Below are 15437 nucleotides of genomic sequence, written 5' to 3' on the forward strand. Positions count from 1 at the left end.
AACATAAATGGAACCATGACAGAGGTCAGTGCCAAAACAAACCTCTTGGAAATAATGCTCCGATTCCATGGAAAGAAACGTCATGATTATTTTAATTCAACATGCATGTTTAGGCACACTGTAGGCAATAGATATCAATATTTCTATACTTTTAATAACCCCGAGCAGTGATTTGGATGTATTAATGTGACTGACATATATGTTCATCTCACAGCACTGACTGTGTCTGGGTTCTGTTCTTCCTGCTGTTGAACTCAGATAAGAATATCACAAACACTTGATTAGACACTTGATTAACCACTTATTGCACTGTAGCCTACTTGGTGCGCTCTTTTTTTTGGATCTACACCTAATCTCTTCTCTGGAAATGGCCAATATACAGACTCACAAGCTTGCTCCTGTGCTTGTAGATCTGTTATTTTCCCAGAATAGGGAAAATGTTTGAAAACATTTTCGTTAACTGAAATAAAAAGAAACTAGAAGAAAAAAAAAAACGATAACTGAATTAGAAGGGGAACAAAATCTAAACGAACTAAAAGTAAACTAAACTGTGTTTACATGCAGACAAACAAAGATTATAATAATATGAAAAACTCTAATTAGCATCATATATTCAATAGAATACATATTTAAATTAATTCTAACAAACCCTTCTGCTGTCCAAAGTTTAGATGACGGCAAATTTAAACTTGATGAATTGTATCTCTATGTTATTGGTTACAATTTATCAGTAGCTGAATTAGAATTAGAAGGGGAATAAAATCTAAACGAACTAAAAGTAAACTAAACTGTGTTTACATGCAGACAAACAAAGATTATAATCTCTAATATCTCTATGTTATTGGTTACAATTTATCAGTAGGCGTAATATAGGTGTTTCAAGCTAGGATATGGGATTTCATCATGGCTGCCCGATTGGGGTCAATTGTAACATTGTGTTAACAATGCAAGCAGATTTTTTTTGTCTGTGATTACATACCTTTATGTTAGAAAATGAACATATTTCACAAAATTATGAAGTAAAGATACATTTAAATAAAACAAAATCTAATTAAGATTAGAATGCTTTTCATTATGAGAGAGAGAGAGAGACTTCTTAGTGGGTTATTACTTATTTTTACAATTGCCCCCAAACACGTTACATTTGCTCCAGTCACAGGGACATTTGTAACACTGACTTATTGCATTAAAAGTAGCCTAATTGTTATGCTATTGGTATGCTTCTGAGCCTTTCAGATTTCCCATTAATTACAGTATGAACACATTTGGCTGTAATTTATTTTGGGCCATTTCACCACATTATCCTCCCAGGTGCGTATTACGGGTGTGGGATAGACTCAACACCTTCCCATATCAGTTAAGTCACTGAATATTCCCATTTGAATGGTATTGCAGTTAAAAAGTTAACAAAATGATATATCTTTGAGTCAGTAGCAACAGGATAGAATCAGGTTTAAAAGCAAAGCCAAGGCAAGTCCAAACATAGTATTGTATAGCACATTTCATAGAAGGGGGACAAAAATCACAAGATATATACAGGTATACGGGTTGATTTTAATTAAACCAATATAAGACAAAATAACTATGATGGCTAAAAAGATGATGCTGGACATTGATATTATGGGGTATGGAACTATATTGTACAGCACATTTCATACACAGGGGAAACATATCACAAGATACATAATATACAAATGTAAATGTAATGTTGCTTTTTGTTCAACAGACAAAACAAAACCAAACAACTATGGTGGCTGAAAATATTACTCAAACATTATTCTTCAGGCGAAGTTTAGAAGCCCAAAGGCTTGTACATAACTTCCCTATGGTTACACATAGAATTAAAATAATGTGAAAAATGTGTATCCTATATTAAGATTGATTGGCTAATGGGAGGGTGGGCGGACAGACCACGCCATCACGCTCGTGTCACTATGACTCAGCCATAACCATATAAGGAGTTCCAAATGCAACTACACCCAAATATGGAGTGTGTTGTCTAACCTTCAATGTGTAGTCATGGCATCAGGCACAAACAAATCAGTCAGCTCCATATACACGTCTTCACACTCATGTCACTATGACTCAGCTATAATCAAATAAGGAGTTCCCAATGCAGCTACGCCCAAATATGGAATGTGTTGTCTAACCTCAATGTGTCGTCATGACATCAGGCGCAAACAAATCAGTCAGAATCATGGAGCTCTAAAACAACCTCCATATATGGGTATATGATGCAGGGCCGGCACGTCCATACAGGCGACCTAGGCGGCCGCCTAGAGCGGCAGTTTGGAGGCGGAAAAAAAAGTCGGGAAAAACATAATAATAATGATAATAAATTGGTAAACTCAGAATTAAATAACATAACCCTAACCTAACCCCGAACCTAAAACCGAAATAAAGTAGCCAAAAACGTATCATGCTGATATGATGACACCAGGGATCTCCATGTATGGTCATTAAAGCGACAAAGACTGACGGATACAAAGATAGATCTATCTATCTATCTATCTATCTATCTATCTATCTATCTATATATATGGGCATAACGGTTGGATCAGCGGTGCAGCGCTATGCGGCCCAAACTCTTTGGCCTCTAGTACATAAAACTATCTAGAAAACTATCAAGAGGCATAGATGCAAATATACCTACTACATGCCTACATAATTATATTGTTTGTTTGTCCCTACAGACGAGTTTGGAGTGGTGTGATGTATTAGTGGGTCTTGTAACATTGTAAACACATTAATAGCAATCTGATGTTGACAGATATATGTGATGCTGATAGGTAACCCAGCAGTCCTTGCATGGAGTGGAATTATATGTTTTGCAAGTTTGGAGTGCTATGATGGATTAGTGGGTCTTGGAACATTGTAAACATTAATAGCAATCCAGGTAATGTCTATTTATCAAAGTTCATGTATGATTTGTTGATGTTTGAGCACATCCATGTACCAATAATGAATACGTTGTTTGCTGCTACATGTTACATGTGATGCAGATGAGAACCCAGCAGTCCTGGCTTGATATTGAATTAAGTGGAAGTTTTTCTCATGTAATGAAAAGATAAGGCATCACTATAGAGACAGTCATGGACTTAAACTGAGATATTAAGCTGTAATGAAAGACAAAATGAACAAAGGTGCATAAAATTAAGTTATTCGTTTCACCAAATAAAAGATTTGTTGTTCTTTCAGATTTCCCATTGTCTTGCAGATTGTCATTGTCTCCAGTCCATAACCAAAACAAATTCAGCTCAAGCTTCAATGAATCATGATTAAAGGCCCCTCGGCTAAGCTTCATCATAATGAAGATGATGACATTTAGTGAGGACTTTGGTTGTTATAATAATCTTAAATGTTCAAGGAATTCCAAGACATTGTGTTATGTATCTTACAGTATGGCATATTTTGATGTGGGACTTTGCATGAAAGCTTTTCCAAATATGGTTCATGGTTGTAAGGTTCGTCCTGTTTAGTTGCACTGATGAGTCCTAAAATTTTGTTTCCATCTAAACATTTTTCCACATTGTTTGCATTTAAAAGGTTTCTCTCCTGTATGGTTACGCCGATGAAGTTTTAATTCTGGACAGGATGCAAAACTCTTTCCGCATACACATTTAAATGGCTTCGCTCCAATGTGAGTATGGCAACGGCGAGTATGATAATTTAGGCTCGCAAGAACACGGAAACTTTTTCCACACAAGTCACAGTGGTAGGGTTTCTCTCCGGTGTGAATTCTTTTGTGACTCTCTAAGCTCCCAGCAGCACTGAAACACTTTCCACATTGGTCACAGCGGTACGGTTTCTCTCCCGTGTGAATTCTTAGGTGTGTATTTAAGTAACCTTTTTGACTGAACATTTTACCACATTGATCACACTGGTAGGGTTTCGCTCCTTGATGACTTCTGAGGTGCAATTGGAGAGAATATTTTATGCCAAATCTTTTATCACACAGGACACATTGGTAGGGTTTCTCTCCGGTGTGAATTCTTTTGTGTTTCTCTAAGGTCCCAGCAGTACTGAAACACTTTCCACATTGGTCACAGCGGTACGGTTTCTCTCCTGTATGAATTTTCTGGTGGGTTCTGAGCGTCCACTTAGAGACGAATCCTTTCCCACACTGATCACATTGGTAGGGTCTCACTCCTGCATGAATTTGCATCTGGTGTGCTTTTAGACTATCCTTTAGTCTGAACCATTTCCCACACTGGTGACAGTAGTAGGGTTTCGCGCCTGAAAGAGTTCTCTTGTGTTTGAAGACGTTTTTCCCACACTGGTCACGGTAGGCATGGTTCTTCACTGGTAGTTGTGGAGGATCAAGAATGAGGGGAGACAAAAAAAGAAAACATAATTCATGAAAAACATTGTTTTGAAATAACATGCAAGCTGGGTTCAATAGGGTTAACTCAGAGCTCATATGGGTCATACGGCCAAAGCTGAATATATTTTGTTTTTACCCTGAAATAAAGATTTTGAATTGAATTGAACAGTTCACATCCCAGTGACGGACCTCTGACGTCATGCTCATGTCACCGTGACTCATCTATAACCATATAAGGAGTTCCAAATGCAGCTACGCCCAAATATGGAGTGTGTTGTCTAACCTCAGTTGTGTCGTCATGGCATCAGGTGCAAACAAATCAGTCAGCTCCATATACTATATAATAGGGGGCATTCCCATATATGGGCATATTCTGATGACAGATACAGAGATTGCCTGGACCCCTTGCAATTTGCACCTTATTGGACCTTCTATTATCACACCTGGAAGTTAGCAAGACACATGCTAGGCTGCTTTCTGTTGACTTCTCATCAGCCTTTAACACCCTTCAGCCACACATACTAGTTGAAAAATGAGTTAACAACTTTGGCTTAAGGCCCGTTCAAAGTCTCTAGATGGGTCTGAAACGTGCGTCAGGGGGTGAGGGATTCCGTCCGTTCTTTACGGACACATGCATGGTCGCTCACTTATTTAGGGGCTATTTTATTTATTTTAAAGCGTACAGGCGTAATACACCTATTCATCCACTAGATGGCAGTTGCGAGATTATGTATACCGTACCATAATGTTGCCATGTCTGCTTATTATAAGCGACTTTGGGCTTATTTTTCTGTAAAGTTGCTTGTAAACAAACAAGCATTTTTGTATTGGTGGTTGCGGTTTTGTTTGGGCTTGTTTCTAAAGTATAGTTGCTTATTTGGACCAATTATTATTTAAACCAGTGATTCTCAAACATATATTGTAGATCTGCTATATCCTAGTCGATTCTATTGGGCTTGTTTTCATAGACCTGGTTGCTTATTTCTCTCACAAAACCTGGCAACAGCACAGCTAACAACATGAAGCTACCATTGTAGCATCTAGCCGAAACAACGCAATAAAAGACACAAACTAGTCCACAACAATGGTTGTCCCCTACAGCAGGGGTTTTCAACCGGTGGTCCGCGGACCACTGGTGGTCCGCGGGGGTATTGCAGGTGGTCCCTGGCCAAATTCTTTTTTTATTTTTTTATTTTTTTTTAACTTTTAATAACTTACAGGAGTTCTTACTGTATTGTGTGTGTGTGTGTGTGTGATATGAAATGTGAGTTTACCATAATCACAGTAATCCTTAATCATATTCCATCATATTCAAACAAAATTGCTGTATTTTATTACTCTCCGCCAGGAGAGTATTGTTTTCACTTTCTAAATATGACACACCAATTGGTCAAGCCTCACGTGACACGTGACAATACGGTGAAATACTGTGATCTGATTGGCTAGTGACGCATAGTGGTCTATAAATACATGGCGTCATTTTGAAAGTGTCTGCGCCACTTTCAAAATGAGGTAAGACAGGAACCATCACGAAATGGCTGAGAAATGGTGGATACTGTAACAATTAGATAGGATACATAATTGGACACTTATACAGACAGGACGGATAGAACACTTACACAGACAGGACGGATAGGACACTTACATAGACAGGACGGATAGGACACTTATACAGACAGGAGGGATAGGACACTTACACAGACAGGACGGAAGAGGACACTTACACAGACAGGACGGATAGGACACTTACATAGACAGGACGGATAGCGGCCTATAAATACATGTGTCACTTTGAAAGAGTCATAAGCCAGATTCCAATACCGAAAATCCGGCCACTCGCTCACTCCCACTCGGTCCATACGGTGACCGAGTGGGAGACACGTGACAATACTATGAAATACTGTGATCTGATTGGCTACACAGACAGGAGGGATAGGACACTTATACAGACAGGACGGATAGGACACTTATACAGATAGAACATTCCCAACACAAGTCTTCTGGCGGAGAGTTGTGCTCCGAGGAGCACTTTTTCTAGTTAGATATTATATTGATATTATAGCTATTTTCTCCAGCTCCCTGTGGTGCATGAACCCCCCACCACTATTGTGTGGGGTGGGTCTATGATGGACCCGCCACGCACAATAGTGGTGGTCCCCAGGTTGCTTTTAGTCAGGATGGTGGTCCCTGGGTCGAAATCAGTTGAAAACCCCTGCCCTACTGCACTGTGCTATATTATTTGTATGTGTGTGTTTAACTTTAGGGAATGGCTAAGTAATTAAGTACATTTACTCAAGTACTTCCACCAACGTGGGTCCCGAGGAAAACCTTTTTTCCTTATACTGCCAACGGGCGCCACTGGTACTACAGGCAACGCAGTTGAACGTACACGTCGGGCTGGCGGTGAATGTCGACTGCACGGACGGAAAAACTGGAGCCGTAAGTGACGGAGGGGGAGAAACGACAACGCAAGGAGCGCCGGCGCTCGTTACGTATCCTTACGTCCGACTTTAGAGGGTACGGGTGAATGGTAAATTGTCTGGAGAACTAACATCATCCACCGGCTCACCCCAAGGTTGTGTTCTTTCCCCACTCTTGTATATTCTGTATATCAGGGGTCTTCAACAGGGGGTCCGGGACCCCTAGGGGGTCCTCAGAGTTACTACAGGGGGTCCGCCAAATTTTTGTGTGATAGGATTTTTGTTTTTACATTAACCACTTGAACCCTAGAATCCCTTTTCTGAGGAGAACTTTAGCCAAAAATAGCAGATCTACAAGCTCACAACGCCTCGCAGCGCGTTTTTTCACACGGTATAAAAAACGAACGGAGAGCTCCAGGTCTATTTTCTTTAGTCTGGATGACGAACAGTTATTGTCATCGTGTAAACTAACGATCTGAAACCCGATCGGCGAGCGGCGAAAACGTCATATCCGGATATGACATTTGGACTGTTTGAGCCTGTTTGGGGGGGGGGGGGGGGGGTCGAACGAGTGAGCGCAGGGTCGATCTGCTGCTCTCTGCTGGTCGATCTGTCGTGTGTTTAAAACCGCAGCCAGACAAACTATTTGAATGTAAATAACAAAAAAAAAAGTACTTTATGAAAATACTCTGGCAGTCAAAGAGTTGACTAATATAGTTGGTTTCATCATTTTGTTTAGCCTGTTATTATAGCATTTGCATGTGTGCACGTGGGTGTTTATCATTGTACAATAAATGATATATTATATAAAATATTCAAATATTTTCAAATACAAAACATTATAAAACATTGACATTCAAGCGGGATTATAGAGGAAAATCGACAGCGCTAATGGAGACTCCTGTTACTGAACAAACACTCTATAGCAATGAGTACTATCAGAATATAGAGCTATTTAACACTTATTTTAACCAAAGAAAATCACTTATCCTATCTTTAAATATCCTCCTATAATTCGACAAAGCTCTGTGTGGGTGGTGAGCCCAAAATCTCTTCTGCCCGGTTCTCCTCAGTGGCTGGAACAATTGATCTGAATTTGCACACAGCCATTCACCATTACCATTTGCACGGAACAGCGAAGCCCGTTTTTCGCTTTCCCCAAATGTCAGCTGTTTATCAGCGTTTTTGTGTTCGCTGGCTCCCGGGTTGCCAAATCATGTGCGCATATCCCCCCACGGGTATGGTCTAGTTTCTGATAATGTTTGACATTTAGGGACATATTTATGAACAAAATCAATAGCCAAAAACAATACATAGCCAAACATTTTCCAAAATATTAGATTCATTTCAAACCTTTTCCAGGTCTGGAAAATAGTTTTTCTCATTTCAAAATATTTCCAGGAATTTCATGACTGTAGACATGGTATTTATTGATCATGGTATGTATATGATCTCAGAACAATGGGACTTATGTTCAGTATTGTTAACATTTCCTTTTGATGATGGTCGCTATAATATTGCCATACTAATTGTATAGTGAAAGTTTATTGGGTAGCAGCTACAACAGGACAGAAAAAAGAAAGAACAAAAAGCGAGCATGAAACTTACCGTTTCTATTCAACAGGAACCCGATCACCTCCTGGTGAGAAACAGTCATGGCTGGTGCTGGAGAACTCATCTTCACCTGCAGGCTGGACTGCACAGACTGGTCTGGAATGAAGGAATAGAATAGGGATGATGTGACATGGGTTGTTATGAAGGTTGAATGCAAAACAGTGAGCAGAGGGTGTCAATAAGTGTTTTACAAAGACGGGTGTCACTATTGATCACAGAATTATGATCACTTTACTGCAGTGGTTCTCAAACTGTGGGTTCTCAAATGCTTTTGGGGTCCCCAGATGATTAGCTTTTGCAACATTGTTTTCTCACAGTAAACAGTCCAACATACAGTATAAGTGTATACAGATCTGCACATTTCTGAAATGACAATTTCAGAAAAATTGTAAACCTTTTAAGAAAACCTTTTAAAGTAAACAGTACGACTGGAAAAGTCAGTTGAAAAAGGTGCACTCGGTTTCACCGACGGAGGCACGCCGCCTGAAGGTGACTTGAGCCACGAGAGGCACCGCCGGGCAAGCTAAAGCAAGCGGGTCGCCGTGCCGAGCGTTGCGAAGTCACCTCCAGTCGACTCAGCGCCGTCCGAGTTATGTACCAATAGGGACAAAATCGTAAATCATCGCCCCCCCTAGTCTCGGTGCCTCAGACGTTATTTCTTTTTTTGGAGGGGGCCCCGCCAAAGGGCAGCGTGGGAGGTGAACTTGAAGAAAACGAGCACTCCTTTTTCAATCATACTGTAGTGCACACACGCACACGGCCGATTCTAAAAACGGCTTCTAAATCCTGACCTAAGTTCTGAAAAACGTAACATTTTTATTCAAAAAAGAATTCCCCCTACATAATAATGTCTGTGTGTCTTTATTTTTATGAACAAAACGTACTGGCTGCTTCTATATCTTCATCGAGTGGCGTGGGTGCTGCTGCTGCCTGTGCTGTCTCATCCACTGCAGTTGCCTCCACTGCTAGAAGTCTGCTGATTTCAGCTGCTCCACAGATCCAGATCTGTGGATCCAGTTCGGGGTTTCTTCCTAATAAAAATAGCAAAATTAACAGGAAGTTAACATTTCTCCATACGTGTATGGTCTAGTTTCTATAGTTTTAATAACCCTGAACACTTGTAGGGAGACGGGTCATAAGTAACAGGGGGCAATTGTAACACTCCATAATTCCAGACAGAAATAAGTTAGAGGGATGAAACTTCTTCTGTGCATGCTCAGTAGGGTCCTCTCTCTGCCTATGGAAGAGTAGAATGATCCTTTCACCTCAGCAGAAGTTTTCAACAAAAACTGCTTTTGAGGCATAAAAGTATATTTTTGAATGTACAGTATTTTCCTTCTGCTGTCCAAAGTTTAGATGATAGCCAATTTAAACTTGATGAATTGTATCTCTATGTTATTGGTTACAAATTAACAGTAGCAGTAATATAGGTGTTTCTAGCTAGGATATGGGATTTCATCATGGCTGCCCGATTGGGTCACAATCGGGCAGCCAGCAATATACAAATGGAAATATTTTTTAATGTTGCTTTTTGTTCAACAGACAAAACCAAACCAAACAACTATGGTGGCTGAAAATATTACTCAAACATTATTCTTCAGGAGAAGTTTAGAAGCCCAAAGGCTTGTACATAACTTCCCCTATGGTTATACATAGAATCAAAATAATGTGAAAAATACTTATCCTATATCAAGATTGGCTAATGGGAGGGTGGGTGGGCGGACAGACCACGTCATCACACTCGTGTCACTATGACTCAGCCATAACCATATAAGGAGTTCCAAATGCAATTACACCCAAAGATGGAGTGTGTTGTCTAACCTCAATGTGTAGTCAAGGCATCAGGCACAAACAAATCAGCTCCATATATACACGTCTTCACGCTCATGTCACTATGACTCAGCTATAACCATATAAGGAGTTCCCAATGCAGCTACGCCCAAATATCGAGTGTGTTGTCTAACCTCAATGTGTCGTCATGATATCAAGCGCAAATCAGATATACTCATTCCAACTAACTTCTTTCTGGCTTATAAAGCACTTTCATCTGCAATACCACATTGTCCTGTTTGGCACGGGCGCTATTGAACCAGTTTGTATGCATGTTATCTCCTGGTTCTGTGTGGAAAAGGTAAAAAAAATAAAAAAAATAGTTGTAACTGAAAAAACGGGAGGGATTGTACCGAACGTGACTTCACGTTCGGGTGAAAATCAGTTTGGTCTGTTTTGAGACCAATTTACAGAAAACCCTAGATAGAAGAGACGTAGGGGAGACCAAAAACACACAAAAAAAGGAAAAGTTAAAATTCATGGTGTAGTCCCTTTAAGTAATGTAAAGTATACTAGATGTGAACATGCATGGTACATCATTATCAGACTTAATGTTATTCTTCAAATTATTGGACAAAACAGACAATTTTACATCGAGGTGCTCAGATGTCCCTAGTGCCCACCTATCCCTTCAAACTCACCTATAATGACATATTACTCACAGAAAATTCTCTGAACTTTGATCTCTCGCCAAAAAAAAAAAAAAACTATAGTATGTTTGTTCACCAGTTCAATGGAATCCACTTCACAATGACCTACTCTACCTCTTTTTTTTGTGACCAACTTTTTTTATTTTATCTTTTTTAAAACAAGCTTTCAGAGGTGACAGACATCACATTGCTGTGTGATCAGGCAGTTCATACAGTTTTCCACAATGACCTACTCTACCTCTAATAATTATTTTGTTTGAATTTACTGGTTTAATCTTGAGATCACTTCAAACTCACCTATAATATATTACTCGCAGACAATTCTCTGAACTTTGATCTCTCGCCAAAAAAACGAACCCTAACAATGATTGAGAAAAGCTATCGAGCCGCCGCTTGCAGGCTCTGTGAGTGTATGCCACGGAGCAGAGAGCACACCTACTTGTTGCTTGCTGAAGAGAAAAAGTGTACTGAGAACAAATGTGTTGTGCCTTTTTCATACCAATGAAAAAAGTACTGATGTAGTTTTGTCGAGCTACATAGAGAAGCAATAATCTGAGATGTAGCTAGGCTACCAAAAAGCTACTGGGACACACAGTTAAGCTTGTGGCTAAACTTATAGCATAGCCTAGTAGCACCAGAAGCTAAATGGAATTAGATGTAGCAGTAACATTATAACAATCATGATTAGGCTATACTTGTATAACATTCTAATTAGTAAAAGCAGTAACAAGCAGTAGCACTATATCTGTTGGAAGCATGCAGGGCCAAGAACGCAGCGAGGCAAGCCATCTGTGCATCCAGAAGAAGTGAAGCTGCTAGTTGAAAAGCTGCACGAAACGATTGATGTTGAGCTTGTTTGAGAAAAGCTAGTGAAATAGTGAGCCGAGCTGAGCTCTCTCTCTCTGTGTGTGTGTGTGTGTGTGTGTGTGTGTGTGTGTGTGTGTGTGTGTGTGTGTGTGTGTGTGTGTGTGTGTGTGTGTGTGTGTGTGTGTGTGTGTGTGTGTGTGTGACCTGAACAAAGAGCATGAGAATGAGTGAGACAAGGAAGGAGGAGGAGTCCTTTTAAAAGGGACTGTCAATGAGCTCAGCTGATTGATTGGAGCAGGACTAATGAGGTGATAGGTTAAAAAAAACTCCTATATAAGTAATAATAGGACTGGGACTTGAACATGGACTCCTGGACTGGATTAGACCCCAACACCACTACTCAGTTAACCTCAACATGTGTCTCTTAGCACTGTTGAAATCTTAGTTGTATGTTAGCGTTCGGTTAGTGAAGTTAAGTTGAAATACTCTAGTGAGAAGTTCATCCACATTGTTTAATACTTTTTGAAATAATATTATTACATGTACATACCGGTCAAGTCAATGGGTCTTGGGTCAGGCTGAAACCGTGCATCAAATTTGCAATCATACGTCATAGATATGTAATAGATGACTTAACTAGCATACATTATGTAGTATGTGTAGTACCTGACTACCTGTCACTGCTAACCCTACAGTTGGTGTGGGGAGGGAGTACTGTACACAACCACTTATCTCCTCTGATACATATAATGTTGCCAGCTGCTGCTTTTCACCTGACAGTGAAAGAGTAGTTTGTAACTGAGAGGACATAACACAGGCAGAGAATCGTGTCCTGGCCAACCAGTATCAGTCGCTATAGTGCAGTGACAGTAAGCCCTCCCTTACCAGGGTCCCACCAAAGAAGCGACCAACTGCGTCTTCTCCGCACTATTTAGTATTTGGCAGAGGGAGAGTAGCGCCCAGGATGACATAGGCAATTGGCACTGGGTCAAAAAATGGGTTACAAAATCGTGGGATAAAAATTATATATATAATTTTAAAAAAGTATGTAGGTGATAAGTGGGAATATGAAGGCAAAGTAGATGAGATTAGATAGAATATTGAATTGTTTTTGATTATAGCACCACAAGTCAAGTCAAAAGTTACGACAGAAATACACTTGTGGAATGCAATCATTATCTTAACTGTCTTGACTCAGAGATCTGTGCAAAGATCTGTTCTTCATTATTCTTTTTTATATTCATCAGCATGGATTGATTTAATTCTAACAAATCTGCCAAAAAATAATACCTTCGTGCTGTCTTTGTGTGTGGATATACTTTGCACCACTGAACTCATGATAGCTGTGAGTTTGAATGAATGACTGCATAAAAGAACTCCACAAAGAGCTTCAATTAGAAATTTATTTTAAACATTAAAACAATGACAGGGAAACGTTTCTCATTAAAAGCAAGATGATAAAAGTGATTCTAATAAGAGATTTAAAATAAAACAGATTTAGTTTATTACTTATTTTCAATGGGCAGATTGTTCCAGAGAAAAGTAGCTTTATAGAATAGAAACCCTTGACTGGCGCATTCCTCTTCCCTGTGAAGTGGCTTGCATTTTTTTTAAAGTATGTAATAATTAGTGTGTGGGGGTTCTTTGCTACAATTACTGTCTTATTCTCTTGCAATCAAATGGTATTGTATGGTGATGAAGCTTGCGTTTTACACACAACTAGTCCATACCCGTGGGGGGATATGCGCACATGACAACAAACATGCTTCGCTGTTCTGTGCACATGGTAATGGTCAATGGCTGTGTGCAAATTCAGATCAATTGCCCTAGGCACTGAGGAGAACCGGGCAGAAGAGATTTTGGCCTCACCACGATTTTGGGCTTACCACACAGAGCTTTGTAGAATTACTACAAGTTCGGCACACGTAGCGCAGATCGGCCAGAGACACCCTCCAAGTAAACGATGTACATGCTCATCGCTGTAACATTAGGGGAGCGTGCATTACATAGCCGGTCTCTCCCTCCCTCTCTGTCTCCCTCCCGGCGTGTTCTCCATGACATGATGTTTAGTTTGTGCAAGAAAGCAGTGCTTCTAAAGTCAATGTTTTGTTCGTAGCATGAGTTTTAGTGAACATAACAGTGGATGTATGAGCGGCCAGCACTAGTAGGGGTGTGCATCGTGGCTTGACGACACACACACACACACACACGTTGTGTGCTGTAATGTGACATCCCATCGCGATCCTAAATTGAATGGGCGCAATTTTACAGTGCGAGGCCGGCCCGAAGGGCGACATGTTTGTATAGTAATAATGAATTATTTTCGAGCGTGCACTTTCACTGGTGCGCGCAGTAGCATGAGACATCACACTAAAAAGTAAGAAGTTGGGCGTATTTTGAAGTCGGGGAATCAATATGAATGACAGGGCGATTTATTTGAGAAATGATTCTGATTATGATTCTGCTGTCCAGCTCTCACAACTCTCACTGACTCTCCCCTCTCGTTGCTGTGTCTGACTGGCATGGTGTCAGCGAGCCGTGCGAGCGAGTATGCTATGCTCAGTATGCTGGGTGTCTGGAAAGTGGTCCCAGCTTATTGGCTCATTGACTCATGACACAAGCAATGGGAGTTAGCGCTTTCAGTGTTGCTATGATACGGTGTCTGCCCCATAGCTTGTAGAGCTCTCGCACATGATTGGCTTAGAATTACAATTTTTTTTCGGACGCGCGGCTTTGCCAAGCGCCCAGGATAGGTTTCCCTTATTTTAATCTCTGGGAGTTGGCAACCCTAACCTTGCCATACCTTAGCTTTCGTGTAGTGACTGCAATGTGTTATAGGGGTTAATGTGAAAATATCAGTAGTTACCTGTGGCCTCTGCCTTCTTCAATGCGCGTCTCCGTCTCTTTGACTCGCTTTGTTTCTCCCGCCGGTGTGTCTTCTTTGCGAGGAGTTGAGCTAAGAAGTTAAGACAGTTGTATATGAGGTAGTGTAATGAGCAGTAATGGTATATAGATCTGAGGTGCGGTAATGAGCAGTAATGGTGACTGTGCGATATATGCGACAAAGAGTGGGGGGCTGGTGTTCTCGCTAGCTTGTGGTGGGCTGCAAAATGTAGATAGGGGTGTGGGGGTGGACACAGAAGTACATGCACGCACACGCATGTTGCTGTGTATGTAGTGTGTGGTGATGTATCTGGAGGTGAAAGCAATGTATCGGTTAAAGGGATAGGTTGCAGTTAGTGTGGCAACATGTGTAATGTTAAGCACAATGCAAGAGCAGAGGATTGAGTGCTGATTCAGTGCAGGTGGGTGATGTGGGCTGGTTTGGGTGGAACATACCATGTGGGCCTGTATGGAGCAGTAATGATATATATATGTAACTAGAAAATATTGTTCCTATAAAGAAACAATGTGGGCTCGCTTTAAAGCCAAAACACTGTAGTTATAAAAAGTACAAATTCCGTTTGACCTGGTATCTCTGTCTTTGCGTTGTGGGTGTAGATGTGCCTCCGTTTGATCAGGTTGGGAGCACCTGTTATCATTTTCCTAATTGTCATCAGTTACACACCTGCTTGCATAGCTGATTGTAGTAAGGGGGGATGGAGGGGTATAGGGGGCAGGAGTGATGGGTGTGGGGTCCTCCCCCCCTGGCTCCAGTGAGCTTGTAGATGAGCTATTTCCGATGGTTTACAGTGTGTGTGTGGGGGGGGGGGGGGGGGGGGAGTTGTGTGAGGTCATGTAGGTCATGTCATGTAAAAGTACTCAATGAGGAGTTGAGCTGAGAAGTGAAGA

The 15437-nt window shown here is 40.7% G+C and overlaps 1 protein-coding gene across 7 annotated transcripts in view; it reads right to left on the bottom strand.

Annotated features, from left to right (window-relative positions):
- Positions 1 to 1540: 1540 nt before the first annotated feature.
- LOC311054400 (uncharacterized protein) overlaps positions 1541 to 15437 on the bottom strand; it is a 103270-nt gene continuing 89373 nt past the window's right edge. For 6 of the 7 annotated variants that reach the window (XM_084070337.1, XM_084070338.1, XM_084070336.1 and 3 more), the window contains 4 exons: positions 14512 to 14601; positions 9243 to 9389; positions 8353 to 8454; positions 1541 to 4302 (listed from right to left, as the gene is read on the bottom strand). In XM_084070337.1, the coding sequence (XP_083926463.1) occupies positions 3476 to 4302; positions 8353 to 8454; positions 9243 to 9389; positions 14512 to 14601 (1166 nt within the window). In that variant the 3' untranslated portion in view covers positions 1541 to 3475. The remainder of the gene's footprint in view (positions 4303 to 8352; positions 8455 to 9242; positions 9390 to 14511; positions 14602 to 15437) is intronic. The other variant, XM_084070339.1, reaches the window with a different exon arrangement.

The sequence above is a fragment of the Gymnoscopelus microlampas genome (assembly GCF_963454915.1).
Source record: "Gymnoscopelus microlampas genome assembly, chromosome: 10".
Classification (NCBI taxonomy): Eukaryota; Metazoa; Chordata; class Actinopteri; order Myctophiformes; family Myctophidae; genus Gymnoscopelus; species Gymnoscopelus microlampas.